Raw genomic sequence first — 27,141 nt, forward strand, 5'->3', positions numbered from 1 at the left:
GAGTAAGTTCCAGAGAAGGGGAGCAGCACGGGAGGAAGTAAGGAGTGAGGTGAAGAGTTGGTGGTGATTGGCAGAATGCAGAGGGGAGAAGAGAATGTGGATGGAAATGAGGTTGAAGATGTGAGGGGGGGATGATTGGGTTAGGGATTGTGTTGAGACCTAACAGTGATCAGTGAGAGGTGTAATCCCCATTTCTTGGAGTTGGGTTTAGCGCTTGGTTAAAGAATCAGTTCCTATAGTAAGCATGTGTCAGTGTTCTTTGGACTCTAAATCTGATTACAGATTTCATGTCTCCTAGAAACTTATTTTATTTATTTGAATAAACCTTATATTTTAATACCTATGCAGTTTTTGGAGAAAAAAAAATGCTTTTACTGGACGTCTTCATGACGCGATGCAGCTGTGCAAACACCATCGACTATGATTTATTAATGCGTATGTGGATTTCATAACAGCAAACTTGGACCGGGGATCCCCCGGGGGACAGAAGCCTCAGTGGGCCAATGTATTATATTTTCACGTAGGGAAAATCATAAGAAAAATGACCTTATCTCGCTCTACTGTCTCAAAACTATTAGCCCTTTATAGCATGTTATGCATTTAAAGTATGAAATGTTTGTGGTACATAAAATATAACTCTACATTGGGCCCTTATAAATGTATTTTGTCCAAACACCTCATTCCGAGACTGTGCAGCACATAAATAAAGAAAACCACGAATATGGTGCTGTAGTTTATATTAGGAAACCTGGTAATCCTTCTGTTCGAGGCTTTGCATACCGCATCGAGTTTTGTTCATTTCAAAGTCTTATTTATGACCCTCCTTATTTGTGGCCCTTGGTTTTCTTAAAAGTTCCACAGGTTCTGATGGGGGACATTTTAGTATTTGGCCTATGAACACATAGGGGGAGACTGAATTTGGAGCAAGGTGTTTCAGAACCTCTACAGAGACACCTCGCATAGGAGATTTAGAGCAATTTCCGCTGATTTATTCTCACAACCCATAGAGGGGCAGCGAAAAATGAGCGGAGATTCCTACAGTAATGGTTGGCGATGTGCGCAGCAGACATTGCTGTAATGTCCGCGCTCCACATCGAGAGCAATTGAATCTCCCCCATAGTTATAACAGGGATGTAAACTTCTTAATGGAAATCCCTCAGCAGCACCGATCTATGGTAACACATACTTGCCAACTTTTCCTTGTTGGCTTCAGGGAGATCCCAGGGGAGTTGGGCATACGGGGGCGGGGCTTGATTAATCGCATCATTTTGGCCCCGCCCCTGACTGATTGTCACAATTTTTGGCAATTACAGCAGGTGGGCTAAGATGACGCGATATTTGCGTCATTAAGCTCCGCCCCCCGCCACTTATCTCTTGCAGGGGCAAGAACCGGGAGGTCTCCCAGAAATGCGGGAGTCAACTATACGTTAAAAAAAAGCAGCCAATGAATCTCTAGAGACTGAAGTGTCTTTTACATTTCTGTCTCCATTACTGAAGTCATGTTGTCTTACCTCTCAGTCTTTGATTAAATCTTGGTCTCCATGAAAATGGCCTCCTCCATAGGCATCAATACATGGACATAGGACACAACTTCTGAACTGTGTCATCATGTCACAGATGGCGAAGCCAACCACGTCTTGTACTGGCTCAGCATCAGGGAGAATGCCAGACTCTTGAAGGAGTGAGGGAGATCACCCCTTTTTTAGGCAGTCAGTTGGCAAGTATGTGGTAACATAGATAGCATTTAGAGATTTGGTTGTATCTTTCAGAAGGCGAGTTTAGTGAATCATTTTATGAAACATATTATGTTGATAAATCTTCTCTTTTCTCTAAGTGTTGGACAAAATAAAAGTACCTTAAAAAAAGTCGCTGAAAATTTTCTTTTATTAGCAGGAGTAGAACAATTGACATATTGCTTCCTTCTCTGAGGTAAAATTAAATATCAGTTACTATGAAACAGTGCCCCAATGGACAAAATTAATGGACATTGATAGGAAGCCAACAGAAACTGGATGTCTCTTGGGTTGACGTAATTTAAAGTACATTTAGTGTAGATTAAACGTCAATATTCAAACTAGCAAGCTTTATTTAAATGAATGAAGACATGACAGGATTTGTGGAAAGGCTGGATAGGCTGGAGGATAGGGCTGCAGAGTTGCAAGGGGGTAAACTCTGCTCACTTCATAGATCATTGTTTTTATCTTTTCGCTCATGAATAATTTTTTATCTTCACATTTAAGTATTGATTCAGTTAGGACTAAATGGGAAGGCTGTATATATTAATGACATATTATATTGCCATGAATGTACTGTTGATATTTGCACACAGGTAACATATATTGGGCAGATCATGGATTCAATCTGATCGAAGTGGCAAGACTCAACGGCTCCTTCAGATACGTGGTGATATCTCAAGGTATAGACCAGCCCAGAGCTGTCGCCGTCCACCCGGAGAAAGGGTCAGTATGTTCTTTTAAGTTTTGATATTTTTTATTTTCAGTGCTTAAAGCAAAATAAATAATAAATGTTTGAACATGACAATGACATGAAGGTAAAAGGATATTTTTATTACACTTACAATTATCAGTCATCGTCTGATTTTGATAAATAGAAAATATACTTCTAATCTCCCTTTAAGTCACATGCGAGTGACTTCACAGCCCCTTCGCTGCTCTTTTACCTCTTGACACAATGTCACTCATTTAAGTGGTTTTAATGCCCCCCATAGAGTGCTGGCTGCTGACATGACATTATAGACATGGCGCTTGGCTATGATGTCACAGCCAAGCTCCTCACTCCCAGTCTGAGGAGCCGAGGTTCCAACTCCCATTTGCTAAGGCAAGAAGCAGCATAGGTGGGGTGTAATGCCCAAGGGGGAGGGGCACTGCTTTCGGGTGGGGAGATGGAAAGACTAAAATATCTTAATATATATAGTTTGGAGCAGAGAAGGGAAAGGGGGGACATGATAGAAACTTTCATATATATCAAGGGTTATAACAAGGTACAGAAGGGAAACATTCTACAAAGGAAGAGAAGTATTAGAACACGAGGACATGTACTGACACTGGGGGGAAGTAGTTTCAGAGGAGATGTGAGGAATAACTACTTCACAGAAAGGGTAGTGGATAAGTGGAATAGCCTCCCATCAGAGGTGGTAGAGGATAATACAGTAGAGCAAGTTAAACATGCTTGGGATAGACATAAGGATATCCTTACAAAGAACAAAGGATCAAATAGGGTTTGAGGTTACCATAGGTTAAAAAATGGGCAGACTAGATGGGCCAAGCGGTTCCGTCAAATTCTATGTTTCAATGAGGGACATCTAGGACTCCCTTAGAGCAAAATAACAAAAAATGTAAACATTGTTTTCTTCTCTCTAGTACCAACTCATTAACCACTCTTTTAACACTTGAATGGGTTTCAGATACTCTCCTTTATATTTATTGTTTGTTTGTTTTCCCATCTATTTACCAGTTACCTTTTCTGGACTGAGTGGGGGCAAACTCCGTGCATAAATAGAGCCCGCATGGATGGGTCGGAAAGAACAATACTGGTGAACACGGGAATCGCCTGGCCGAACGGAATCTCGGTGGACTATGAGGTCAGTCTCCCTTGCATGTTTAGGAAGCTTTAGATAGCTCCAGCCCCACACTTCCTATTCACCTTTAGGTTATTCCCTTTAATAAAGTGCATCTGAAGTTTACTTTGCAAATGATCTTTAGGAAAACAAATTATACTGGTGCGATGCCCGTACGGACAAGATAGAAAGGATCGACCTTGAGAGTGGACGAAATCGGGAGATTGTGCTGTCAGGGAGCAATGTGGATATGTTTTCAGTTGTCGTCTTCGGGGCTTACATTTACTGGTCTGACAGGTAATTTATTTTTCCATAAGTATTTGAGTCTGAAAATGTTATTTCAGCAGCAGCTGCTTCACCCTTGTAGGATTAGCCATTCCTTAGCAAGGTCACAATAAGGATCTCCGAGAGCCGTGTAATTTCCACAGAATGGGCACTCTCGATATTCAAAGCTAAACCGTATCAGTGTCACAGACACGAGTAGGTTTCTGTGCCTCCTGTTAGGCCAGCTGTCTGTTGCATTTTAATGACTTGTTTGATTTTAATTATCCAAGGATTGTTGATCTGTGATCTTTTCTTTGGCAGAGCGCACTCCAATGGCTCTATCCGAAGGGGCCCCAAGAACGACGCTACAGATGCCGTTACTATGAGAACTGGGCTCGGAATTAACCTGAAGGATGTTAAAGTCTTTAACCGAGCCAGAGAAAAAGGTTTGATGCTTTAAATGATCAGCTGCCCTGTCAATACAGTCAGGTCTGCACGTTTTTACACTGTACAATCATACAAGGTCTTGCCTTACAAGTGGCTTAGTTAATGACTTACATTATTAAATTGCAAAATACATTTACAAAACTTGGTTGAATAATGTGCAGGTAGAGAGGGCAGGGGTCCACCTAGTACTGTCTGGTGTTCTATAGGCCACGGTAAACTGAACAAGGTGACCTCTGGTACAATGGGGGTTAGATAAAAAGACTTAAGCTTTGCACATAGCATCTGTTGCCAGCTACGATGGCCTTTTCATCTTCCATTCTATTGGCGGATGGGACTAATAGTGTATTGGTCAGTAAGTTATCAAGACCTCTGACCTTTAACCAATATACCTTGATTTAAAAAAGTAAAAAAATAAAAAGTTAAACCGCATTAATTACATAAGCAGTTTATTTAAATAAACCCTAATTATTTGCGTGTTCAGTTGATGCGCTCGATCCCCCTCTCGATCTAGTAGTCCATACCTATAGATTAGTAGTTAGTTATAATTAGGTGGTTGGTCTCTTCACCCTGCTCCAGGTGATGTCCGGAGGATATCGCAGCCACACCTGGGAGGGGGCCCCTCATTTTAGCACTGCACCTCTCCCTAAAACGGGGGAAGTTTTTTAATACTATGGGCCCACACCTTCCTAAGGGACCCTGAGAGAGCTACCTGTCCACACCAGGTAAGGCTAGAAGGAGCCTCATGTGGTATGCTGGGGCAATTAATTAACCCCAGGTTTCCATCACTCGTGAGCTGGGCAGAGCACGTACCCTCTGGGGGCTTTTATTAGTATTGGTCTTCTGTGCATAAGGCTGTTTTTTCATCTAGCACACAAATACTTGATAGCTTTATTTGTCCACTGAAATTTAAAGTTGATCTACTACATGACCTACCCCAACTATAGACCTCTCCCCACAATTTAAATTTGCCTCCCCCTGCAATGTAACATGGTTTTGCTTTACTTACTTATTTCCTTTTGATTAACTTTCCTTAATGAATCAGGCCCTATAACACCAAAATTCTGACCACCACAGTCGTACTATTGACACTTCTAGGCAGTGGAGCCCCAATCTCACTTGTTTGGCTCAGTAGCTGGGACCCGTCTGAAAAGGCGGTGCCTTATAACTACCCGAGGGGAATTGTTACTAACGATGAACCTCCCTTTTAAGGCAGAGTGCTCCATCGCACCCGTATATATAATTTACGGCTGTCGATTGCCATGCTTTACCAACATCAAAACCCTTCTGAAAGAAAATCACAAATGAAAGATAAATCAACAGAAAGATCAAATTAAGGGACTGGGCGGATGGTGGAATTTCCAGTTGTAAGAGAGAGAAACCAGCCTATGTCTGTCCTTATAAAACCTCCCCAGCTCAGGTCGTCCCCTGAAACCTTTACCGATTGGCTGGCTGACTATAACGAACGCGCTTTTTCGTATTCCACACTACCTGGGCGCTTATATGCCCCTTGGACAATTCCTGCTCTCTGTTTTCCTAAAGCCAGCAGTTACCATCCTTACTGGTAGATCATTCAGTACCTTCACTTCTCAAACATTACTGAACCTGAAGATGAAAATATGGTGTCCCACATTATAGTTATGTTGTATCCATGAATATCTTAGTGTGTGGCTCACATATTGTTTCATGGTAATGCTTCAACATAGTTTATTCCAATCTAATCTTCTCCTTTACAGTTCCAATATGAAATATCGGATTAATTCTAAAGTATATTCTGAGTAAAATCAAAAGTAAAATCTTTCATAACTAGGAGAGTCAAATGAGTTTAAGTGGCTTTCCTACAATGTTTGCTAAATTCTATGAGCTTTCATTTACTAATTAGCACCTATTTTTTTCTTAATTAGAGAAAGCTTTCATTCAATATAGAGAGTTTGTACATTTCTTACTGAGGTCAAAGACAAGTCGATATATCGATGATTATTTAGGTACAATGTGTTTTTCTTTTGAAGTTTGCTGTTGTTGGTTTGTCTTACAGAAAAAAACTGAAAACCCTGCTAGTCAAACTTTTGTTAATACGGCTGTTTCCAGATGTTCATTTCAGAATGAAAATTAAGAATAAATAGCTGTTAGAATTCCCTCATATATTTCTGAAAATGCAAAGTAAAAATTGTTTTTTTGCAGCATACAGTAACAATTGTTAACTGTCAGGGCATGCTGGCATTTGTAGTGCTGCAATAAATATTTTTTACTGCCCCCCCCCCCCCCTCATCTGCTGTTTCAGATTTCCTTCAAACCAAAGAATGTGCGGAGGTTTGCAAAGCAAATACTAAACCGCTGATATGTAAATTTCCCCCTAAATTGTTAATTAAAACGACAGGAAGTCCAGATGCAAGGCTGAAACATTTTCATTTTTAAACTTTCAGATATGAGGAAGTATTTTTGGAATATGAGCAGGCACAGTCATGAAATAAAAATTAAAACTTTTAGATTTTGAAAAAAAAAATTCCCTCCCTATACGGGTCTTTTTATTAAGCTGCTATGAGCCCACAAATGTGGATAAAACAGCTGTTATCTCCAGAGAACGGCTGTAATTTTAATTCATCAAGGGATTAATCAGAGATATCTCCTGCCTTAACCTGTCTAATGCTGGTCACTGCAGTCCCCATAGACTTCTACGCGGACTGCTTTGTGACCCAATTTAACAGGCGGTAGAAAGCTTTCAATCCGTCATCGCCGAAAAAGATGTCGTCCATCCACTTCCAAGACCTGTCGCTGTGCACATGCGCGACCATTGCAGTAGACTGGGGTCAGATTATCTGGCTTGGTAAATACCAGCGGCAGTACATTTATATATACATTTTGCTCCTAGAACAACAAAAAACAAAGTGAAACTATTTTTGTGCATCATAGGCAAACCGATTGGGGGGTTCCTAGTGCCTGGAAAACCCCCCTCCAAGCCTAGGGCACTGTATAATTGAGGTGGCTGTACCCTGTCACATCTTCACACGGCTCTGCTTAAAAAGGGAGAGCTGCGTGCACCTAACAGTAATCCACACAGCATTGCCCATGTATATTATGGGGATAGGAAGAGTTGGAGAGCAGCCAAGCACTGTCTAAAATTATAGCCACGCCCCCATGCATGCTGGTCACGCCCACTGGTAGTGTGGTGTGGAAACCCCTCTCTACAAATCCTGCTTTTGCCCCTGTGCATGGTATAAAACCTGGTGAAAAGTACAGAATGAAATGTTGCAGGAAGACATGTACAAACCAATAAGCTAAAGTCACCTCAAGTGATTAAATCAGATATGTACACACTGTCAAAATGTTCTATGTACACACTGTCAAAATGTTCAGCGGAATTATTGATTGTGAACATTCTATTTAACCTAGAGAATCATGTAGCCTTATTCAAAATGTCCTTTTCAGCTACTTGGCTACTTCAATATACAGCAAACAGATAATCCTTAGGAGGCATAATAACAAGAGTAGAATAAACTTGGTAAATGACCTGTGACCAAAATGCCTGAATTATTATTTTCTCTGCAGGAACCAACATCTGTGCGAAAAACAATGGAGGATGTCAACAAATTTGCTTGTACCGGGGGAATATGCAGAGAACATGCGCTTGTGCTCACGGCTATCTGGCAAAAAACGGGATTACTTGCCTGAAGCACGAGGGTTATTTGCTCTACTCAGGAAGGACAATTTTAAAGAGTATTCACCTCTCTGATGAAACCAACCTCAATTCACCCATACAGCCCTACGAAAACCCAGAGTATTTCAAAAATGTTATCTCCTTGGCTTTTGACTACAAGTTCAGCGAAAAAGGCAACAATCGTATTTTCTACAGTGACGTCCATTATGGAAATATACAATTAATCAATGATGATTGGACGGGAAGAAGTGTCATTATTGAAAGTAAGTGTCCATCTGTGTGTTCTGTGTCCCGGCATGAACTGTCAGATTGCTTGTAGGGAAGGCTGAGATAGACTTCTACGGCTACTGGAATCCCTACCATTGCTTTAGTGTATAACTGCTCTCTGTAATCCTGTACAGAAGTTTAGTAAATTGCCTGTTCTGTGATACTGTGATATTTTATTTAATTATATTTTACTTCTACTGTTGTTAAGTATTTTAGATATTGCATACCTAATAGTGTAAAAATAACTGAATTTTTTCACAAATTGATGATTCGTAAAAATATATAGGTCAAAAAGCTGAAATTTCCATCAGTTAAGTAGCTGCCACATTAAAGGCCATTATCCTGTGTGCAAATCCATTAATTCACGCCATGCAGGTCTACAAGCTTGCACCTTGCTGACTTAGATAGAGAAGCACCTCCCTCCTAACATGCAATCTGCTACATACAAGACAGCATGATTGATATTTAGTTAAATGTAAACTTTTCAGGTTGATTTCTTTAATAAAAGTCTAACCGTAGCTGCCAGTATGCTTGGCACAGTCCCTATGACAGGGCACGGTTTAGTATTGTAGCTGGATGCTGTGTTGATTTTAGTGTATACCTGAGTACCTGGATGATTTGTGTCCGTAAATCCACTGAATAAATATAGTATCAGAATGCATTTAGATGGCCAGATATTGTCTAGTTTCTGTTTTGTATCGCAAACTGTTATAAGTCTGTTCAATTGTTTCCTTTGCCTGTGGCCTGTTTCCAATTTGTTAGGGGTGTCCTTAAGAGGTCCCTAAACCTAAAATCCAAATTTATTTGTACATATGTATATAAAGTATGTAACAAACTAAAGTTATCTGTGACCGTAGGAGAATCCATTGTTCTTTTCTGCAATCATATTGAAGAACATTGCACATACGTGTATTGTGTTGTGAGTTGAATGCTTTGTGTTTGACTAATTCTCTGCTATCTTCATAAGGCTTTAAAAAATGAAAAAAAACACATTCCAAATATTTATCATACATTTATTGTACAACATTAGATTGGTATTTATATATACTTCACATTTGTGGTGTGTATTTGATATTTATAAACATATGTGTTTATATTATTACATATTTATGCTATAAATATAAAAACAATATTTGTTGCATTGTAATTTTTTTTTAAAGAGAAAGTAAGGATGGAATCATGGCCACGATCCAATCTCTTTAATTGGTTCCATTTAAGACTTGTATTCTAATATATGTTTTATATTTAGAATCCCCCATAGTTTCAGTGAGGTGTACTTAGTCATTGTCTGACTAGTCGTACCACAAAAGAATGAGGCATTCTGTTTAAGCATCGGACATCAGGACCGATCCAGTTTGCCCAAATGTGTGTGGATATAGATCTGTACCTAACTGAGTACAACGCCCTTTAGTTTTCATTTCTGCTGTGTTTATTGACTTGGTGAATTATCCTCATAGTTCCGGGGTTTTAGCATAAACTTGTGGTACTCACATTCTGTTGAGTATCCAATTTTGGCCACACAGTAGCCCAGCCGCACTAGTCCTGAACAGCCCGACTCTATGGAGCCGATTCAATTCTGCCACGAATAACGCGGCGTTAGCAGTTTTACCGTTCATACGGTAAAACTGCGCATAATTACCATTAACACAGTAATTTCAAAACTGGATTTTTACTCGCGGCTCAATAAGCCACGAGAAGAAATCCAGGTTAAACTTACTGTATTAACGGTAATACTGTTAAAGTCGCGTTATTCACGACAGAATTGAATCGGCCCCTATGTGTGTCAGATGGTGGCCGCACACTGTGAAATACGGGTCAAAGTTGCCTATTATCCACCGGTCCCTATCTTCATGCTCCCAGCAGTCACTTTATTCTCGCACACATTGCATTTGCCGGCCAGTTAATTCTAAAACAACCTAATTGGCCAACCTAATTGAAGCTCACAAGAGGACCTGTTATTATTGACTTACTTTTACAATAGTCCTGTTTCAGATCCCTGATCTCTGATGTTTGTGTCACTGCTTGGTATCATATTCTCTCGACTCGCATTAAAACCAAGCACGTGGACCTCCGCGTTTGAGCAATTCATCGACTTGTTGAGGCACGGATCTTGTACTCATTAATGTTGCATTGACTGAGAGCTTTGCATCAGGAATTTGTATTACAAATATATGCATAAGCAGAGACACACTGAGAATTTCGTGCTGCTACCGTTCCGTCTTAGTCTGGTACCACAGGAACAGAGTAAAACAAGATGACCTAATTAGTAAACAAAGTGATGTACACCTACATTCGGTTGTTTTGAGACATTAATTTGTGCAATACACAGGTTGTCGGAAGGTGTTTGAACAATATTTCATAGAGCATTGATAGAATTACTCAAGGTGCGTATATCCTATGATTTATGTCCTTGGGCGGTGAGAAGCAATGTGTCAGTTTGATGTTGTCTTGCTTGTTACATTTGAACAACATTCTAAGTAATTTAGTGAATGCTCAATACAGGGGGATTCAGAATGTTGTGACTGTGGACCTTTAGTTCCATGGCAGCTAGATAGGCACAGGTTGACTTCCTCTGGTCTAAACCAGAAAGACCTGTTTTTGTGAATATTTTTACATATTTGAATTTAGAAGCAAATCAAACTTGACAGCAAAAGACCGCCTGTTATCTGAAACATTGTGATCTTTCTCGTGTGTATTACACCGCAATAATGCAAGTTGCTTTGAAGAATGATTGACACATCAGGGTTAAATTTCTATCTCTGAAGACAAATTGGTTTTCTAAGACACCTATTTTCCCCATATGCAGTTATACATCCTTCAGCCTCAATTCCTGTAACCATAGCAAGCTGTATAATATGGCAATTGTGTTTGCTGTTTTTATGTAACTAACGTTCTTCATGTTAATGCTATTTATGTATGTTTTAAGTTGATTGTGTGTGTTTCCTATTAGACTGTGGAGCTATAAGTCCTATGAGGAATTAGGATTAAGGTCCCTGTGCAATAATAAGTTTATTTTTTTAATTGCCTTGTGGTGTGTGGAATTGCAAATTGCTATTTTTATGATCTTAAAATTGATTCTTATTCTTTAGGATTAATAAGTTAATATGTCCTGAAGGCGAGTATTTAAACGGTAGAAAGTGCGTTAAAATCAGTCTCTGCTCATTTTTGTCAATATTTGTTTATTCTTGGTGACATTTTATAGTTTTGTTGTTTTTCCAAAGACGTCCCAAGACGTGAGATCATAGGATCAGGAATCTTTCATCGGATTCTCATCTTGCTGCTAAAAGGTTTTTCATGTTTTAACTTTACAGGGATTTTGATCTGTCTATTTTCCTCTCTTTCTTTTCTAAGTAAAGGCAGATAGCAAATCTCTGTTTTACATATAAAAAAATCCCAAAAGAAGCAAAGAAAATGCAATAAATAATAAGAATTTCAAGTCCGCACATGTGATTTCTATATTAATTTACATGACAATCTGGGAATATTAATATATCGCTGACTACAGGGGCGCATGCAGGGGGGGTTTCTGGGTCTCCAAAAACCCCTCCTCTCCGCTAAAGAAGTGCCCCTACATAGCGGCACTGTACTTTATAGCAGCCGCAGCGCTGTCAAAGAAGCATCCGCTGACGCTTCTTTGACAGCGCCTCATCATGCGCAGAAGCTCTCTTGCGGGTTTTTTTTTTGGGGGTGGGGGGGGGGCAACCTCCCTTAAAAATCCTGCGTGTGCCCCTGGACTATGTGATCTTAGGGAGTCTGTTTTAAGATTCTGGTCCTATCTTGTTGTGGCGAAACGAGTTTGTAAACACCCTAACCAGCCTGCCCCAGTCTGTTTCTCACAATATGTGGGTTATAGTATGTACTTTTTATAGCCTTTGCGTTTGTTCCCCAGCTTAACAGAGTACAACTGCAGTGTCTAGTTACATGTGGATAAGGGGACATTGTAGCTCATTGTAAATATGTATATTGTTTATTGCAGCTTGTTGATAGGGCAGGGAAGTTGTTATTCGTTGTGCTTAAAGTGAAGCCAGGTAGGATAGGGATCAGGTTGCAAGATACTGGTGAGGGGGGAGGCTAATTAGTATCCATTGTTGTTACAAGACTACTCCAGACATTTGGTCTACAATCTGGCAGGGGAGTTTCTGTGGAAGTACAGCTCATCGCCACTCCCCTCTCCAACCCCCTAGTCCAGGACTCACCAATGTTTAACAAGGAGAGACCCAGGGGGAAAGTTGATAGTCATTCTGGGAAGTGATGGCTAGAAGCTGCAGGGTGGCTGGTCTTTGAGATACGTTCTCTGCCAGTGAAATACATCGGCAGATCCATGGATCGTCAAGTCTGGACAGCCAGGTCACTGTAACTCCTTAAACTAGTGGGGTAAGAGTCAGATGATGTGGTGAACCTGCCTGGCATTTGTTTACTATGTGTACATAATATTCTAGTGATTGATTGTTTTTATCTCAATAAATGTACTGTTGTACTTTTCTAACTGCATTTGGCTGAGTGACTATACGAACACTAGAGGGTACTGGGTAGACTTCCCTGCCATAGTATGGCACCCCTGGGTGGCCAGCCAGCGTAAAGTGGGTAGAATTGGGCCAGAAAACCCGGTATCTTCACACTTGTGCTAAGAATAATTCCTTCAAGATTGTATCTGAAGACACAACATAATCAGTGAAAAAGTATCCACGTGATACTCAACATTAAAATTGTACACTTGCCCTTTCAAGTTCGGGAGTCCTAAGTGTAGATTTATCAACATTCTACAAAAGAAAGGTGGAGGAGTTGTCCACAGCAACCAATCAGATTCTAGCTTTCATGTTCTAGCATGTACTAGATAAATGATAATATCTGATTGGTTGTTATGGGCCACACTTCCAATTTTCCTTTTAGAAGGTTTAGTAAATATAATCCCAAGAGTTTTTGCCCTTAAGGAGTTTGTTCTATAATCTCGTAAAATAGTTGTATAGTTATACTGCTGGGGGACCCTGCCCCTTCCATTATATAACTCTCTGTCTGTGGCAGCCCTGTCCTAAATCAAATGACTGCACAGTTTTGAATGGAATCTCCAGTTTTGAAGGTGGTGTGGCTGTATGGACCAATACGAAGCTGCAAGCACAGAGATTGCAGCTTTCCATTGGTTGTTCCCCTCGCACCAATCTCGGACTCTTTCAGAACTTTAAACATTTGCGGGTGCAATAATATACAAGCAGAGGACCCTTAGGAATAATTGAAGTTGACAGGGCATCCCTAAGGGGAACAAGCCATTGAAAATGTACCTAATAACGGGTTGTTGCTTTAAATAATTATCAAACTGATAAATTATTAGTAATAGGTGTTTTTACCATTCTTATACTATAACTTTCAGTGATGATTTTAACAAGTCAATGTGTCCTTCTGTCGGTCACGTCCTATAGGTCCATGCAAGCACAAGAGTCAACTGAAGACTTAGTTTGCATATCATATTACTCTGTTCCTATGCTCCAAATACTTGCAGATTACAATTTGCTAATACTTTTATTATTTGTGAATGTTCACAGAACTGTAAAGGAGGAAGTAATGATAGCTTAATACATCCTTACTTTGAAGAGCTTAAAATCTAATTTAGAATTTGATGCGCAGGAAGATATTGTAGCTCACGCCATCACAGAACACCGCTCTTCCCGAATCAAGGTTTGCAGGGAGAGGTTGAAGAGGTCAGTTTTTCTCTCCATGATTAAAATGCATAGTGACAGCAGATGTGATTGTAAATTCTAAACAATTACTTCAGCAACAGACACAATGTCCTTTTGATTGTAAAGTGGAATGAACACTAATTTTATATACATGTAGTGAGCAGAGTGCTGAATCTTAAGCCCTCCAGTTGATCTGACATGAATAGAGAGAGTAACTATTTTAAGTTATCCTGGAACAAGAGAACAGATATGACTGTATTCCAAAAATAGCAGATTGCAACTTCACAGGAAAAAGATGTCCTTTAAGTCAAGCGCTGTAGTCTTATACAACCGTTAGCAAAACATTCAACGTACATTTTTATTTTAGATTTTCAGTCCTTTTTACATTGATCAATCTTCATTTAAATCAAATCTGCATCTGCAAAATGACAGCTCCGTCTACACTCACCAGCTCCAATTTTCAGGTTCTCTTGTTTTGGTTTTTTTTTGCGTTCCCTTAAAAGATTTATAACTTCAAATAAGCCCTTCATTTCATGTTCCCAGCTCACTAAAAACAGATTTATAACTGCGCATTATGTCCCGCACTCCCAGCTCGCTGAGCATTGATTTAGAATTCATAAACATAAACACACCATTATCTGACACTTCCTCAGTTCAGTGAAAAGGTTTGCAACTTACAAACATCAACAAAACCAGCTCATTATCTCACATATCCGGACCAGCCTGAAAGCTGCCGATGGCAACTAAACTTTGTTTTTTGAAGATGAGACGGTTGATTGCGGTGGGTGTCATTCGCTGGGCGATAGTGTCGATGTTTGCCGTTGACATCTTGGCACTTGAAAGCTTTCAGCTTGAAGATGTGAGAATTAAATGCCAATTAAATCTATTTCCAAAGGGAAGTAATATGTTTTCTTTCAAATGCTACATATTGTCATTGTTATATTTTTAGCATTGTCATTACTATTATTATACCTTTTTTTCTTTTTTTTTTTAAATAGGCACTTGATCGTATTGTGTGTCCTCTGCATTCTACTTTATATATAGACTCTATCATTGCTTAGCAATAGAAATGTAGGGCTCTATTTATGAAAATGTGTTGATGAGGATGATTTTTTAACATCGCTTATTACAGCAGTAAAAAAATATTTTTACAGAGAAAAGGGTTAACCTACAGCTTCACCGAACAAGTGTGTGCTGATGGGCATTAGCCAGGGAGCTTGTCACTTACCAGATTAACCTAACAAATTAATATGTACCCCTAGACGCTGCTGTATAGTTTTCTTTTCGGTATTCACAATGGAACGCATTTGGAATGCACCCCTGTCTTTCTGTGTATGAGAACTTTCTGGTGAAAACAACCATACGCGTTTCACCTCATTTGTGTTCCTCAGGGCTGACAGTGGGGCATTCGAAATGTGTTACACTGTGGAAGTCAAATAACAAACTATAGGAGGAAGTAGCCTGCAAAGTTACATACAGAATACCCCTGTGTGCACTGGTTTCTGTGTACTGTAGCTTGTTAAGTAGGCTTCCTCATGCGTAGACAAGGGGAAGCTATCTCAGACGAAAGATGAATATTACCGCCGGCATGGGTTACCGTTGGCAGAAATACCTGTTTTCTACAGCAAAACAGCTTTTCACTCTTTGATATATTGGTATCTTAGTCTTTGAATTCCATGCTGCCCTGGGTTCTGAGATGTGTTACAGGGACAGTGGAGGTAGACAGATTATTCAAAATCGGTTATACAAAAATGTACACACCCAGAACATTGTTTAAATGAGTTAAAAATGAAGAACACTGTTTTATTAAAATACAAATACACTGACAGTTATACAGACAAAAGCGTGTCAAGGCCGATGGTTATCTGCATAATATGGGCCTGATTCATTAAGGCACGCGTACTGAATGTACTGTGTGTTTTTTGTAAAAAAATGTAAATCAGGTGTAAGCCTGTCCGAATTCAACAAGGAGCAGATGTGAAGATACGTGTAGTGATAAATACGGGTCTAGGTCCTCTCTGATCTACTAGAGAGGACACTGCAGAATACCTCCAATACCTATGTGGAATGTAAAATCACAAAAAGAGCGCACAGAAAAATGTTTAAATAATATTCAATTACATCACCTGTTATTAATATAGGTATTAACGATAAGACTCATGGTAAGAAAAAAATAAACTTTTTTTAATTATTTATTTTCTCCATGAAATACATTTATTAGGATGTTATGAATATCTACTGTACAATAAATATTTTTTTACAGTTGCTCCTGATTGCAAACACATGTTATAGCATGAATACACACTAGTAATCGGCACTTAGACTAGAGCTGTAGATGGTGCAAGAGATACGTCTGACAAACAAGTACCTGAGAGATGCCCATAACTTGGACACTCGTGGTTGAAACGCCCTTTCTGTACATTGACTAAGGGCGAGCGCCTCATCCCCGCCCTGTTCTCCCGGCCGGAGAGGTTAAGACATCAGGGGGTAAATGTATCAATCTGCGAGTTTCTGGACAGTTTGGAAAGTGGTGGTGTTGCCTATAGCAACCAATCAGATTCTACTTATCATTTATTTAGTACATTGTTCAAAATAACAGCTAGAATCTAATTGGTTGCTATAGGCAACATCTCCACTTTTCAAACCCACCAGAAACTCGCAACTTGATACATTTAGCCCCAGGTTGCCAATGGTATGTCTGCACAACGTGGCACCTGCTCCAATCAGATTCACCATCCATTTAGGTGCCACTTTCAGAGGCTGTGGGGCTCACAAGATGGTATTTGCTCAAGCTAAAATTATAAGGTACAGGAAATTGACACAGGGGAGGGATCTCCACCGGATCTCTATCTGGGTAGACAATTCCTCATAGGGAAATCCACCTTAAATGGAACTCTTATTTAACCATTTAAATCCAGTTTACTTTGCCATTAATGGACAACCCATATCCACAAAGCACAATCCTAGCAACCAACCCCATTTACTGAGATAAAAGTGGGCAGCGAGCTGGTATGTTGCCCTTCAGTACATGTCATTGATTTTTGATTTTCAAATGATCCTCAATTATTGTTAACTCTGTACACTCTCTCAGACATTATTCCAGAAAGTTGCCATTTTTTTATAAGAAAACCAAACTGTTTAGATAAGCATTGTGTATTTTACATTTTTCTCTTTGAAGATGCAAGGATAAAATACACACAGACATAAATGTGAATGGAAAAAGAAATGGATTTTAGCTCTCCGACATCTCTATGACTACAGTTAACCCCTCATCTTACCTATGAATAAAATGACTAGGATTCAATTCAGAGACACAAAAAAATCACCCCACTGTAACCATAGAACAAATGTATCCACGTCTCTAAAAATATATACATTTCCTAGGCTGGTCACGCAGTCCTATTACCAAGCTTGGTCACACTCTTCTTACACTAAGCCTATTCACAAAGCGCTGGTGTATGGTCACACAGTCCTATGTCAAGTCTGGAGTTATAGTCTTGTTGTCTGGTCACACAGTCCTATATCTTAGCATGCTGTCACAATCTCATTGTCGGGTCAAACACTTCTGCCTCTTAGCCTGGCCACGTAGTTCTAACCCATAGAATTTATTTTCTTTGATGGCAGATAAAAACCACTTGGCCCATCTAATCTGCACATCTTTTAACCTATGGTAATCTCAAACCCTATTTGATCCTTTAATCTTTGTAAGGATATCCTTTTGTCTATTCCAAGCATGTTTAAATTGCTGTACTGTATTACCCTAGGGCAGCACGGTGGCTAAGTGGTTAGCACTTCTGTCTTACAGCACAGGGGTCATGAGTTCAATTCTCGACCATGGCCTTATCTGTGAGAAGTTTGTATATTCTCACTGTGTTTGCGTGGTTTTCCTCCGGGTGCTCCAGTTTCCTCCCACACTCCAAAAACATACTGGTAGGTTAATTGGCTGCGAACAAATTGACCCTAATGTGTGTGTCTGTCTGTGTGTGTGTGTCTGTGTGTTAGGGAATTTAGACTGTAAGCTCCAATGGGGCAGGGACTGATGTGAGTGAGTTCTCTGTACAGCGCTGCGGAATTAGTGACGCTATATAAATAAATGGTAATAATAAATAATAATAATACCCTCTACTACCTCTGATGGGAGGCTATTCCACTTATCCACTACCCTTTCTGTGAAATCATTTTTCCTCAAATTTCCTCTGAACCTACTTCCCCCCAGTGTCAGTTCATGTCCTTGTGTTCTAATAGTTCTCTTCCTATGAAGAATGTTTCCCTCCTGCACCTTGTTACTTATATAACCCTTGATATATATGAGTTTCTCTCATGTTCCCCCTTTCCCTTCCCTGCTCCAAACTATGCATATTAAGATCTTTTAGTCTATCCGGGTAAGTTTTGTGCTGTAGACCCTGCACCCACATACAATCCACAGGCTACACTTTGCTTTTGGGCTGCCTTGAATGTAGCATAGCCATCTCATACATAATGACGGCAGCTTAAGAGTCACTAAAATATAAAAATAAAACTTTGCTTGCTTAGAAATTTTACTCCATTTAATGTAAGCCAACTGTAGCTCTATCACAGATGAATTGTTAACTGATCAAATGCTATGTGATAAAAATCAACCATTTTCAAATAGTCAGTAATGTCTTATCAGTGTGGGGATTACACCGTGGTTCCTCCTGGCAGTGATGGATTGTTTAGTCGATAGAAGGTCTTTGGAATATGTTCAATTCTGGGATAACTTAATATCATCACATACATTGTGCAGTGGGAAACCGTAATGCTGGTGAGACAGATGAAGTCTCAGACTGCAAATGTAAATGAGAAAAAAAGAAGTTTTAACAATCATATTACTTGAAGCGCACGTTATGTAAACCCAATATTTCTTTACAATGAGAAAGAGATCTTAATAAATGTTTAAATATAGCAATATGATGGATGTGTCACAATGTGACAGTGCTCCCATTGAACAACATTAGTATTTCTGTATGCAAATGCAACAAATACAATACTGAGAACACACCATGAAGGATATTGTCAGACATTGTGGATTGTTTAAATAATAATAATAATAATAATAATAATAATAATAATAATAATAATAATAATAATAATAAATAATATTTATAGTTATTTTTGTGGTATTCATTTATTTACATAATTTATTGTTACATCTTGTAAAACAAGAAAAGAATGTTTATCAGTTAGAAGATAATGGATTTTTGTCATTCATCTTTTGCCCCAAGTAAAGTCTTACTTTAATATTTTGAGAATGGCCCTCAATGTTTACTAGGAAGAAGATTCTGCTTTGTAAATAACCATGTAGGGTTCAATAAAAAGAATGTGTGACTGTGATAATGTCTACTAGAAGTCCTATGTGCCATATACAATTTAATTTCAATAGACACACCAGTACCAATTTAGCCACAAGTCCATTGACTTATTGGTATGTCAGTTCACACAGGGCTGGCGCTAGCATTAGTTGAACCTAGGCGGTTGGCTAGGTTTTCTATGGTTAGATGGTGCCTAAAATACTGGATGAGAAACATAATGTTATTCCTCCAGGGTTTTTAATTCTGCCTGCGGCATCCACACATTGAGTATCAGCCACTGACATGAAGGAGAAGCAGCCAACAGTATGTTTGGCTGCTCTTCTCAAACAGTATTATGCTGGGAGTCTGGCTCTTCGATGTCTTCGGTTGCAGTGGGCGTGGGACGTAATGCCCAAGGACACTGCCTCTGAGTGGGTGGAAGGGTGCTTAGAGCTCCCCCAGGGCTTTTGCAGGCCAGATAAATGGGTTTCCTCTATGTTTACTGTTTTGTCTTCCATTTATGTATCAGTTACCTTTGGACTGAGTGAGGGCAATGAGCGAGGGTAGCGCCATCTAGGGAGCCCACAGGCTTGCTCCAGCCCTGTTGACCCAGAATCGAACCCAAGGCCTCACCGGTGCAAGTAGAGATCCTTAAATTTCATCAAGGTGTTTTTTGAACCAGTTGTGATTGAATCGGCTCTAAAGTTCGATAATTCACAATTAGAGATGTTCACTGACCCCCGTGTTTTGGTTTTGGATCTGGATTAACTTCATGCTTTGAGTTTGGTTTTGGTGTTGGCAAAACCACCCTCGCGTGTTTTGGTTTTGGATCCCTATTTTTTTCTAAAATCCCTATATTTTTTTGCTAAAATCACATAATTTGGCTCTTATTTTGTTCCTATATTATAATTAACCTCAATAACATTAATTTCCAGTCATTTCCAGTCAATATTTGTCAATTGACAAGAACACTGCTACCCTGTTTCCATGTGAGCAATGTCACTGGATCTCCTGGGTAGGGAGGTACTTATGGAATCCAAAACCGACGAGATCCGACAACACAACAATGACGTTTTGCCTCGATTCAGATCCCAGGACGCGCGCAAGTACCGAGCCGGCTCACAAGCCTACTCGGATCCCCTAAGTTCAGGTGGGTTCGGGTTTCAGAAAACTGAGCCCGAGCAATTCTATTCACAATACATTTTTAAACTTTAGACTAAATATTGAGCTCAATTCTAGCAAGGTGAACCAGTTCTATTTGAATTTAAGAATTGTAAAAATACTATGAAAAGCAGTGGTTTAAACACAGGTCTCAAATTCAAATCCTAAACTTCGAACCCACGAAAAACACAGTCAAAGCCAAATTGACCAAGGCCCAAAAATCATGATCATAGTGTAAAAAACTTTGCAGCCCTTAAACCGTTCAAATTGTATTGAATTTTTGAACCTGTTGACATTATTGGAGCATCTCCGACTGCAGAACAGCAAAGCAGCAACTACTGTGTCACCATAGGCTCAATCCACAGCTGTAAGTGATACAGTAAAAATATATTCTACATATATAAAATCCTACCGTAACTACTGATAGCACACATATATTCTTTTCTGCAGCCACCAGTTACAGTTCTGTGTGGTAGAGATATGTTAGTATAACAGCAAAGCATTTAACCGGATTAATATCTTAAGCATTTTCTGGATAAATAAATAGTTTGCGTTGGAAGAGGTAAGAAGTATGGTCTATCTTCCCTCACACCTGGAATCAAACCTGCTCGCCAATAACAGAAGCTGAAATTATTACTAGAGATTTGGAAACCCTGAAATTCTGGACACAACGTGCTTTGTCCTGTCCGCAGTTTCGTATCCCCCAACCAGAGAGACAAGTTATTCAAACAGGAGGACAAAGTATTGACCTTCATTGTCAATTTGTGATAGAAGGAAATTATACTCTGGTATCTGTATTCTCAGTTAAAGTGGGAATACGTTCACAATTGTTAGAAATGTTTTAATTCCCCAAGTAATGAAAATATTCTCAAATCAAATATTATGGTAGAAAAACACCATTCCACTGCACAGCTTCTCTTCAGCATTAAAGGGGGTTGTCCATTTTGGACAAACCCACTTTGATTCATTAGTACCCCCAGTGATTCGGCTGTGGTCCCCTGTCCCAACTCTCACTGTCTCACTTGATAGAGATAAGCTGGATTCGGCCCAAGATGGTTAGAGTACGTATTCTGAATATGTTGTTTATACGTGGTTTATATCCATCAGACAAAAGCAATAACCAAGCTTTGCAGATAGTATTATTTTCAATTAAATAATATGAATTTAAAAATAAGCAGTGTTCAATGTTAATACTAATTAGTTTTAGTTCCAGTGACTGACAATGCAATCCATGCAATGCAGTATATAGTCTCTGGATTGTTAGGTTCCTGAGCAGTAGGAGCTGGGCATAATGTAGAGTATAAATGTACACCCCCCCCCCCCCCCAAAGCCTGGTTACCCTTTACTGTAAAATACAGAAAACCCGTTTTATAAATACATTTAAGACCAATCTCAAAGGAAAGCACCTGATAGACCTTGTTGTAATTCTGATTGAACTTGTGTAGTAAATTGTAGGAACTGCTCAAATGAAAAGACTTTGGTGTTAGTTAGTTGTCTCTCTCACAGGAGGTGCTGGTGGATGTGATAAGATAGTTATTGGATCATTGGAAGTGCTGGTGGATGTGATATCATGGTTATTAGATCACAGGAGGTGCTGGTGGGTGTAATAAGATGGTTTTAGATCACAGGATGTGCTAGTGGGTGTGATAAGAGGTTATTGGATCACAGGAGGTGCTGGTGGATGTGATAAGATAGTTATTAGATCACAGGAGGTGCTTGTGGTGTAATAAGATGGTTATTGGATCACAGGAGGTGCTGGTGGATGTGATAAGATAGTTATTAGATCACAGGAGATGCTGGTGGTGTAATAAGATGGTTATTGGATCACAGGAGGTGCTGGTGGATGTGATAAGATAGTTATTAGATCACAGGAGGTGCTGGTGGTGTAATAAGATGGTTATTGGATCACAGGAGGTGCTGGTGGATGTGATAAGATAGTTATTAGATCACAGGAGATGCTGGTGGTGTAATAAGATGGTTATTGGATCACAGGAGATGCTGGTGGTGTAATAAGATGGTTATTGGATCACAGGAGATGCTAGTGGGTGTGATAAGATAGTTATTAGATCACAGGAGATGCTGGTGGTGTAATAAGATGGTTATTGGATCACAGGAGGTGCTGGTGGATGTGATAAGATAGTTATTAGATCACAGGAGATGCTGGTGTTGTAATAAGATGGTTATTGGATCACAGGAGGTGCTTGTGGATGTGATAACATGGTTATTAGGTCACAGGAGATGCTGGTGGTGTAATAAGATGGTTATTGGAGCACAAGAGAAGCTGGTGGTGTGACAATACGGTTATTGGATCACAAGAGAAGCTGGTGAGTGTGATAAGATGGTTATGTAGCCCCAGGAAAAGCTGGTGGGTGCATGTGGCTTAAATGCTGGTGGGTCTGGTAATAAATGAGTTTTGGGTACACTCTTACGTGCAGCATAGGATGGTTGGTGAAGTAGGGACAGATAAAACATTACTATATGTGGATAGCTGTATAGTCAACAATAGTCAAAATAAATTTTAGTGCTACACACATTATAGTTTTGTGTTTTTATGTGTGGTAGAATTTAAGTTCTGAAACTTGCGGCTGATGAAATGTATAAACTGCCTCCATATTGTACATGCACAATCCTGGTGTAGTGGGCGTCAGACTGATAAATGAGAATACTAAAGAGTAAATGGAATGAGTTAATAAATGGTAAAAACAGTCAATTAAAGCTACCTTAGGGCGCAGGAGGAAGGTGTGATGTTGTAATGATTGTTGTGCAATGACAACAATAAACAATTAGTGTATTAGTAAAATAAATGTATCTTGTTTAGTGTTATTAAGAAATGTAGGAGGTAACTATGGCAATGAGCATGGTGTTAGAGGTGTTAATGGCTAGAATATATATAATATTATAAATGGATAATGGTAATTTCACTGGTGATGATAAAAAATAATACTATATGCTTGACAAAAGACCTCAAGAGTGAATAGTTAAATATTAAGATGAAATGCTAGGAAAGAAAAATAAATAAACAGAAAGGTATATGCAACAGAGAGGAATATATTTATAAAGATACTCTGGCTTGAGGAGATATAGTATAGCTCCTAATATTTGTAGTCAGCATAACTCCCGACGGTCATGAATAAAAAAAATTAGGACAAACTCGGGCATGATTCAGTCAAGCGACGTCATACCAATTTACACATGCCCCTTTCGTTAGGAAAATTAGGACTGTTATGCATAGAAAATAAAACAAAATAAAGGGAATTGTTGGGGGCTATATGGTAATGACAGGTAGATGCATTCAGAGGCATCTGACAATATATTCCAAATATACACGTTGTCATTGAACACACAGTGGGGGCAGCTATTTTGTGAGCTAGAATAATATCCATGATAATGCAATTGTCACAGAATTTTTGGGCTGATGGTTACCTGCCGGTATTGACACTGCTAAACAAGGAGGCGCGGAGTCTAACACGCCTCTGGGGGTAAATGTATCAATCTCCGGTTTTGTCAAGCTGTCATCTCGCCGAACTCCCGCGAGTTGACAAAACCGGAGATTGATACATTTACCCCCTGGTCTTCACCAGGGACCCCCGCAAGGGAGTTTTGGGTTCGCTGCAAGAGATGTGCAGGTCGCGGCCCTCCGAGGTCGCTACCGGCCAGGTGTGAGGTGAACAGACGGGGTTGTACAGGCAGTAGTCAAACCATGCGGACAGGCGTGGTACAGAGGCGAGGTCAGGAAGCCAGGGGTCAGAACCAGATAGCTGAGTAAGTGCCAAAGGATAACCCAAAACAGAGTCAGGAGAAGTCGGGTCAAAGCACAGGAAGTCAGGTAGAAGTCTGTAACAAATACAGGAGCGCTGGAGCATAGGGAGACCTAGATACTCTGGCACCCTATTGGTGCCAGAGCCCCCCTAAAATAGAGGGAACTTGAGCCTGAGTGGTGGACAGTGGTTTCAGCGGTCAGAATAGCTGACCGCCGACAGGAAGCTGTGGAAAGCGTCTTGTTGTCCTGGCAACGGATGCGCATGTGCTCCTAGCGCCTAAGCCCAGCAGGCGAGAGCAGAAGCGCCCCGTTGCCTCCCAACTGTAGAGGACAAGCGGGGACGGCGCCTGACAGCAATGTATTAAATCACTACGATCCAGTACCATCACTGCGGCAATTCATAACCCATATCCAATCAGCTTCACAATTTCTTTTGAGGCACTGGTTCAGAGTGAATATCGTGAATATCGTCCATCACATAAAATGTCCGCCTCCATTTAGGTGTGTGTAGGGGACAATTGGCTGGTCACCTGATTATCAACTGCCAATCATGGATTTCAGTTTATTTTACAGTACTATCACAATCATTAGATTGTAGAAGTTACTGCTGATCAGTATTAGGGGACCTCGTTGATGGTTACCAGATTTCTGGGTTCTTTTTTAATAATAAATGAATAAAAATGTTTCGCGTTAAATTCAAAGGAAACATTGTCCACTTTATTATAAATGTTTTATCATATATATTAAAAGGTCCAGTGTTACATATATTTAATAATTAGGCAGTTTAATCAATATTCGAGTATAAACGAAGGTGTTTGTAGTGACGTACGAGAATGCTTATATCCACATTGTTATACAGATGTCTCAGCTATTTCCTCTCCTCATCCAGCTCATGCAATCAAACGTGTTTAAAGCATTTTTCATTTGATAAAATAACCCAATCAGACGACAGGAGATTGCTGTGTCAGCTAATGCTTCCATAATGTTATTGTAATTGATAACAGGGACTGTGCGGAAGCCCATCTTAGAAGCTATAAAACATGAAAGAAGATGCCTTTACAATTTGTACTTAACACTAATTGTGCCATCGGAGCTTTAATTAATTCTTTGTGGTATGACAATACGTCTCGGCGAGCAATAAGGTAATCAGTGATTTGTGGCAGAAGTACCTAAAAGTCAATATTGAGCCATAACGAAGAAAACATTTGGAGAGTGAGGAAGTTATTGTCTCGGAAGCCATTACAGCTCATTGCATTTCCTGAAAGAGGCCTTCTGCCTATTTTAGAGGAAAATATATTTTTTCAATTTGCACAAAATATCGGCAAAGCGTCATTTCCAGCGACAACTTCTGTGCTGAATGTGCACCCAGGATTAGCTGTAAATATCATAGTACGTGAGCGCTGGGAATAGCTATGTAAGATATCCTTATCTTGTCAACCTCTGGCCTCACTACATAAAGACCATATCTGGGCCGCCACTCCACCCTGCAGCATCCTGTCACAGCATACCTAGAGATTTGGGTAGGTGGCCTTGAGAGGTGGGGAAAGAGGGGGGGGTGACCATAATGGGGACATGCCTAGCACCTGGGGACCCCACGAGCATAGGGGCCCCGTAGGCTTACCAACTTTTTATTATATTATTCAGAACCTTCAAACCCTCTTTATTAAAACGTTTAGGTGGACTGTTCACCTCAGTATCAATTATCTGTACATGCGATCTTGCTGTTGCAAATACATATTTTGACCTTAACGAAAACAACGTACATGTACTAATTGTACATAAGTGGGTGAGTGATTGTGTAGGAAGGTCCCCGGAGCACTGCTTTGCCCAGGGGCCTATAATGCTGTTAAGATGGCCCTGAGGACACTGCCCAACTTTTCTACCCCGTGATACAACCCGGGACTGCCCCCCCCTAAATCGGGATGGTTGGGAGGTATGTCATAGGTAGAATCACATCACATGACATGTATGAGATAAAGAAACAAAAACGAAGTAGTGGCTGATTGATCAATTGGTGTAAAGCATACCTCACAGCTGTACCGATTGTGGCGAAACATCCCAATTCCTGGGCATAGCTTTGACCATTTATTACCATTTGTGGGTGGTTTTTTGGCAAATTGGGGGTGTGGCTGATTTTGTCCCGCTTTCCTGGTTCTAAATGTAGGGAGGTATGGTACAACTCCGTTGCCGGCAAAATGAGGAATTCGCTGATGATATGGCTTTGTTTCATTTCGCCCAATACAGGAAAAGGTCACTACCAGAGATAACAGTGTGAACAACAAGTTTAGTGTTACCTGCTGGTAGTAAACCACAGTCAAACAAACTAAGAAGTGAAGAAGCATTAAACGGCTTTTATTCTAATATATCTTCTTCTTCCAAATATCCTCCATTCGTAATGCTTGTATATGTGTCAGCTCTACGGATAAGAGGATTTTGAGAGTCTCTAAAGCTATAACAGAGCCTAGGAAGTGGGCAAGCCGGGCCATGGTGCAATTCGCAAAATGCTACATCAGGGGGTAAATGTATCAAGCTGAGAGTTTTCTGGCGGGTTTGAAAAACCAATCAGATTCTAGCTTTCATTTATTTAGTGCATTCTACAAAATGACAGCTAGAATCTGATTGGTTGCTATAGGCAACATCTCCACTTTTCAAACCCGCCGGAAAACTCTCAGCTTGATGCATTTACACCCTTTTCTCTTGCGCGATGACCTGGTTTTTAAGCACTTCTGACTGATCGATCGTGATCAGTACAGTCAACGGTTTCTAATTTCCAGATGCAGTCCTAGGTTTTAGAGATTGTCTTTTCCCTGGAATTGTCCCTGTTTTTCAATATTTACCGACTGCAGGATGAATACCTCTTTTTCTGCCTCCTAGATTTAGCACTTACCACCTATTTTTCTATTCTAGTTGATATTTATTTAACAAGAGTTTTGTAAAATAAAAATAAAAAGCTCTGTTAACATCCAAATAAGAAAATAATAACATAATGTTATTGTAGAGCTCCCGTATCTGGTGTTAAATGCATCAAGTGC

At 39.9% G+C, this 27,141-nt stretch overlaps 1 protein-coding gene across 1 annotated transcript in view; it reads left to right on the forward strand.

Moving 5' to 3' along the window:
• Window positions 1-27,141, forward strand: part of LRP1B (LDL receptor related protein 1B) — a 728,477-nt gene that overhangs the window by 469,658 nt on the left and 231,678 nt on the right. Inside the window, exons 36-40 of the mRNA XM_075181401.1 lie at window positions 2,330-2,459; window positions 3,475-3,601; window positions 3,723-3,874; window positions 4,163-4,287; window positions 7,832-8,203. Coding sequence (XP_075037502.1) covers window positions 2,330-2,459; window positions 3,475-3,601; window positions 3,723-3,874; window positions 4,163-4,287; window positions 7,832-8,203 — 906 coding nt within the window. The remainder of the gene's footprint in view (window positions 1-2,329; window positions 2,460-3,474; window positions 3,602-3,722; window positions 3,875-4,162; window positions 4,288-7,831; window positions 8,204-27,141) is intronic.

This window comes from Mixophyes fleayi, chromosome 7 (genome assembly GCF_038048845.1).
Source record: "Mixophyes fleayi isolate aMixFle1 chromosome 7, aMixFle1.hap1, whole genome shotgun sequence".
Taxonomy (NCBI): domain Eukaryota; kingdom Metazoa; phylum Chordata; class Amphibia; order Anura; family Limnodynastidae; genus Mixophyes; species Mixophyes fleayi.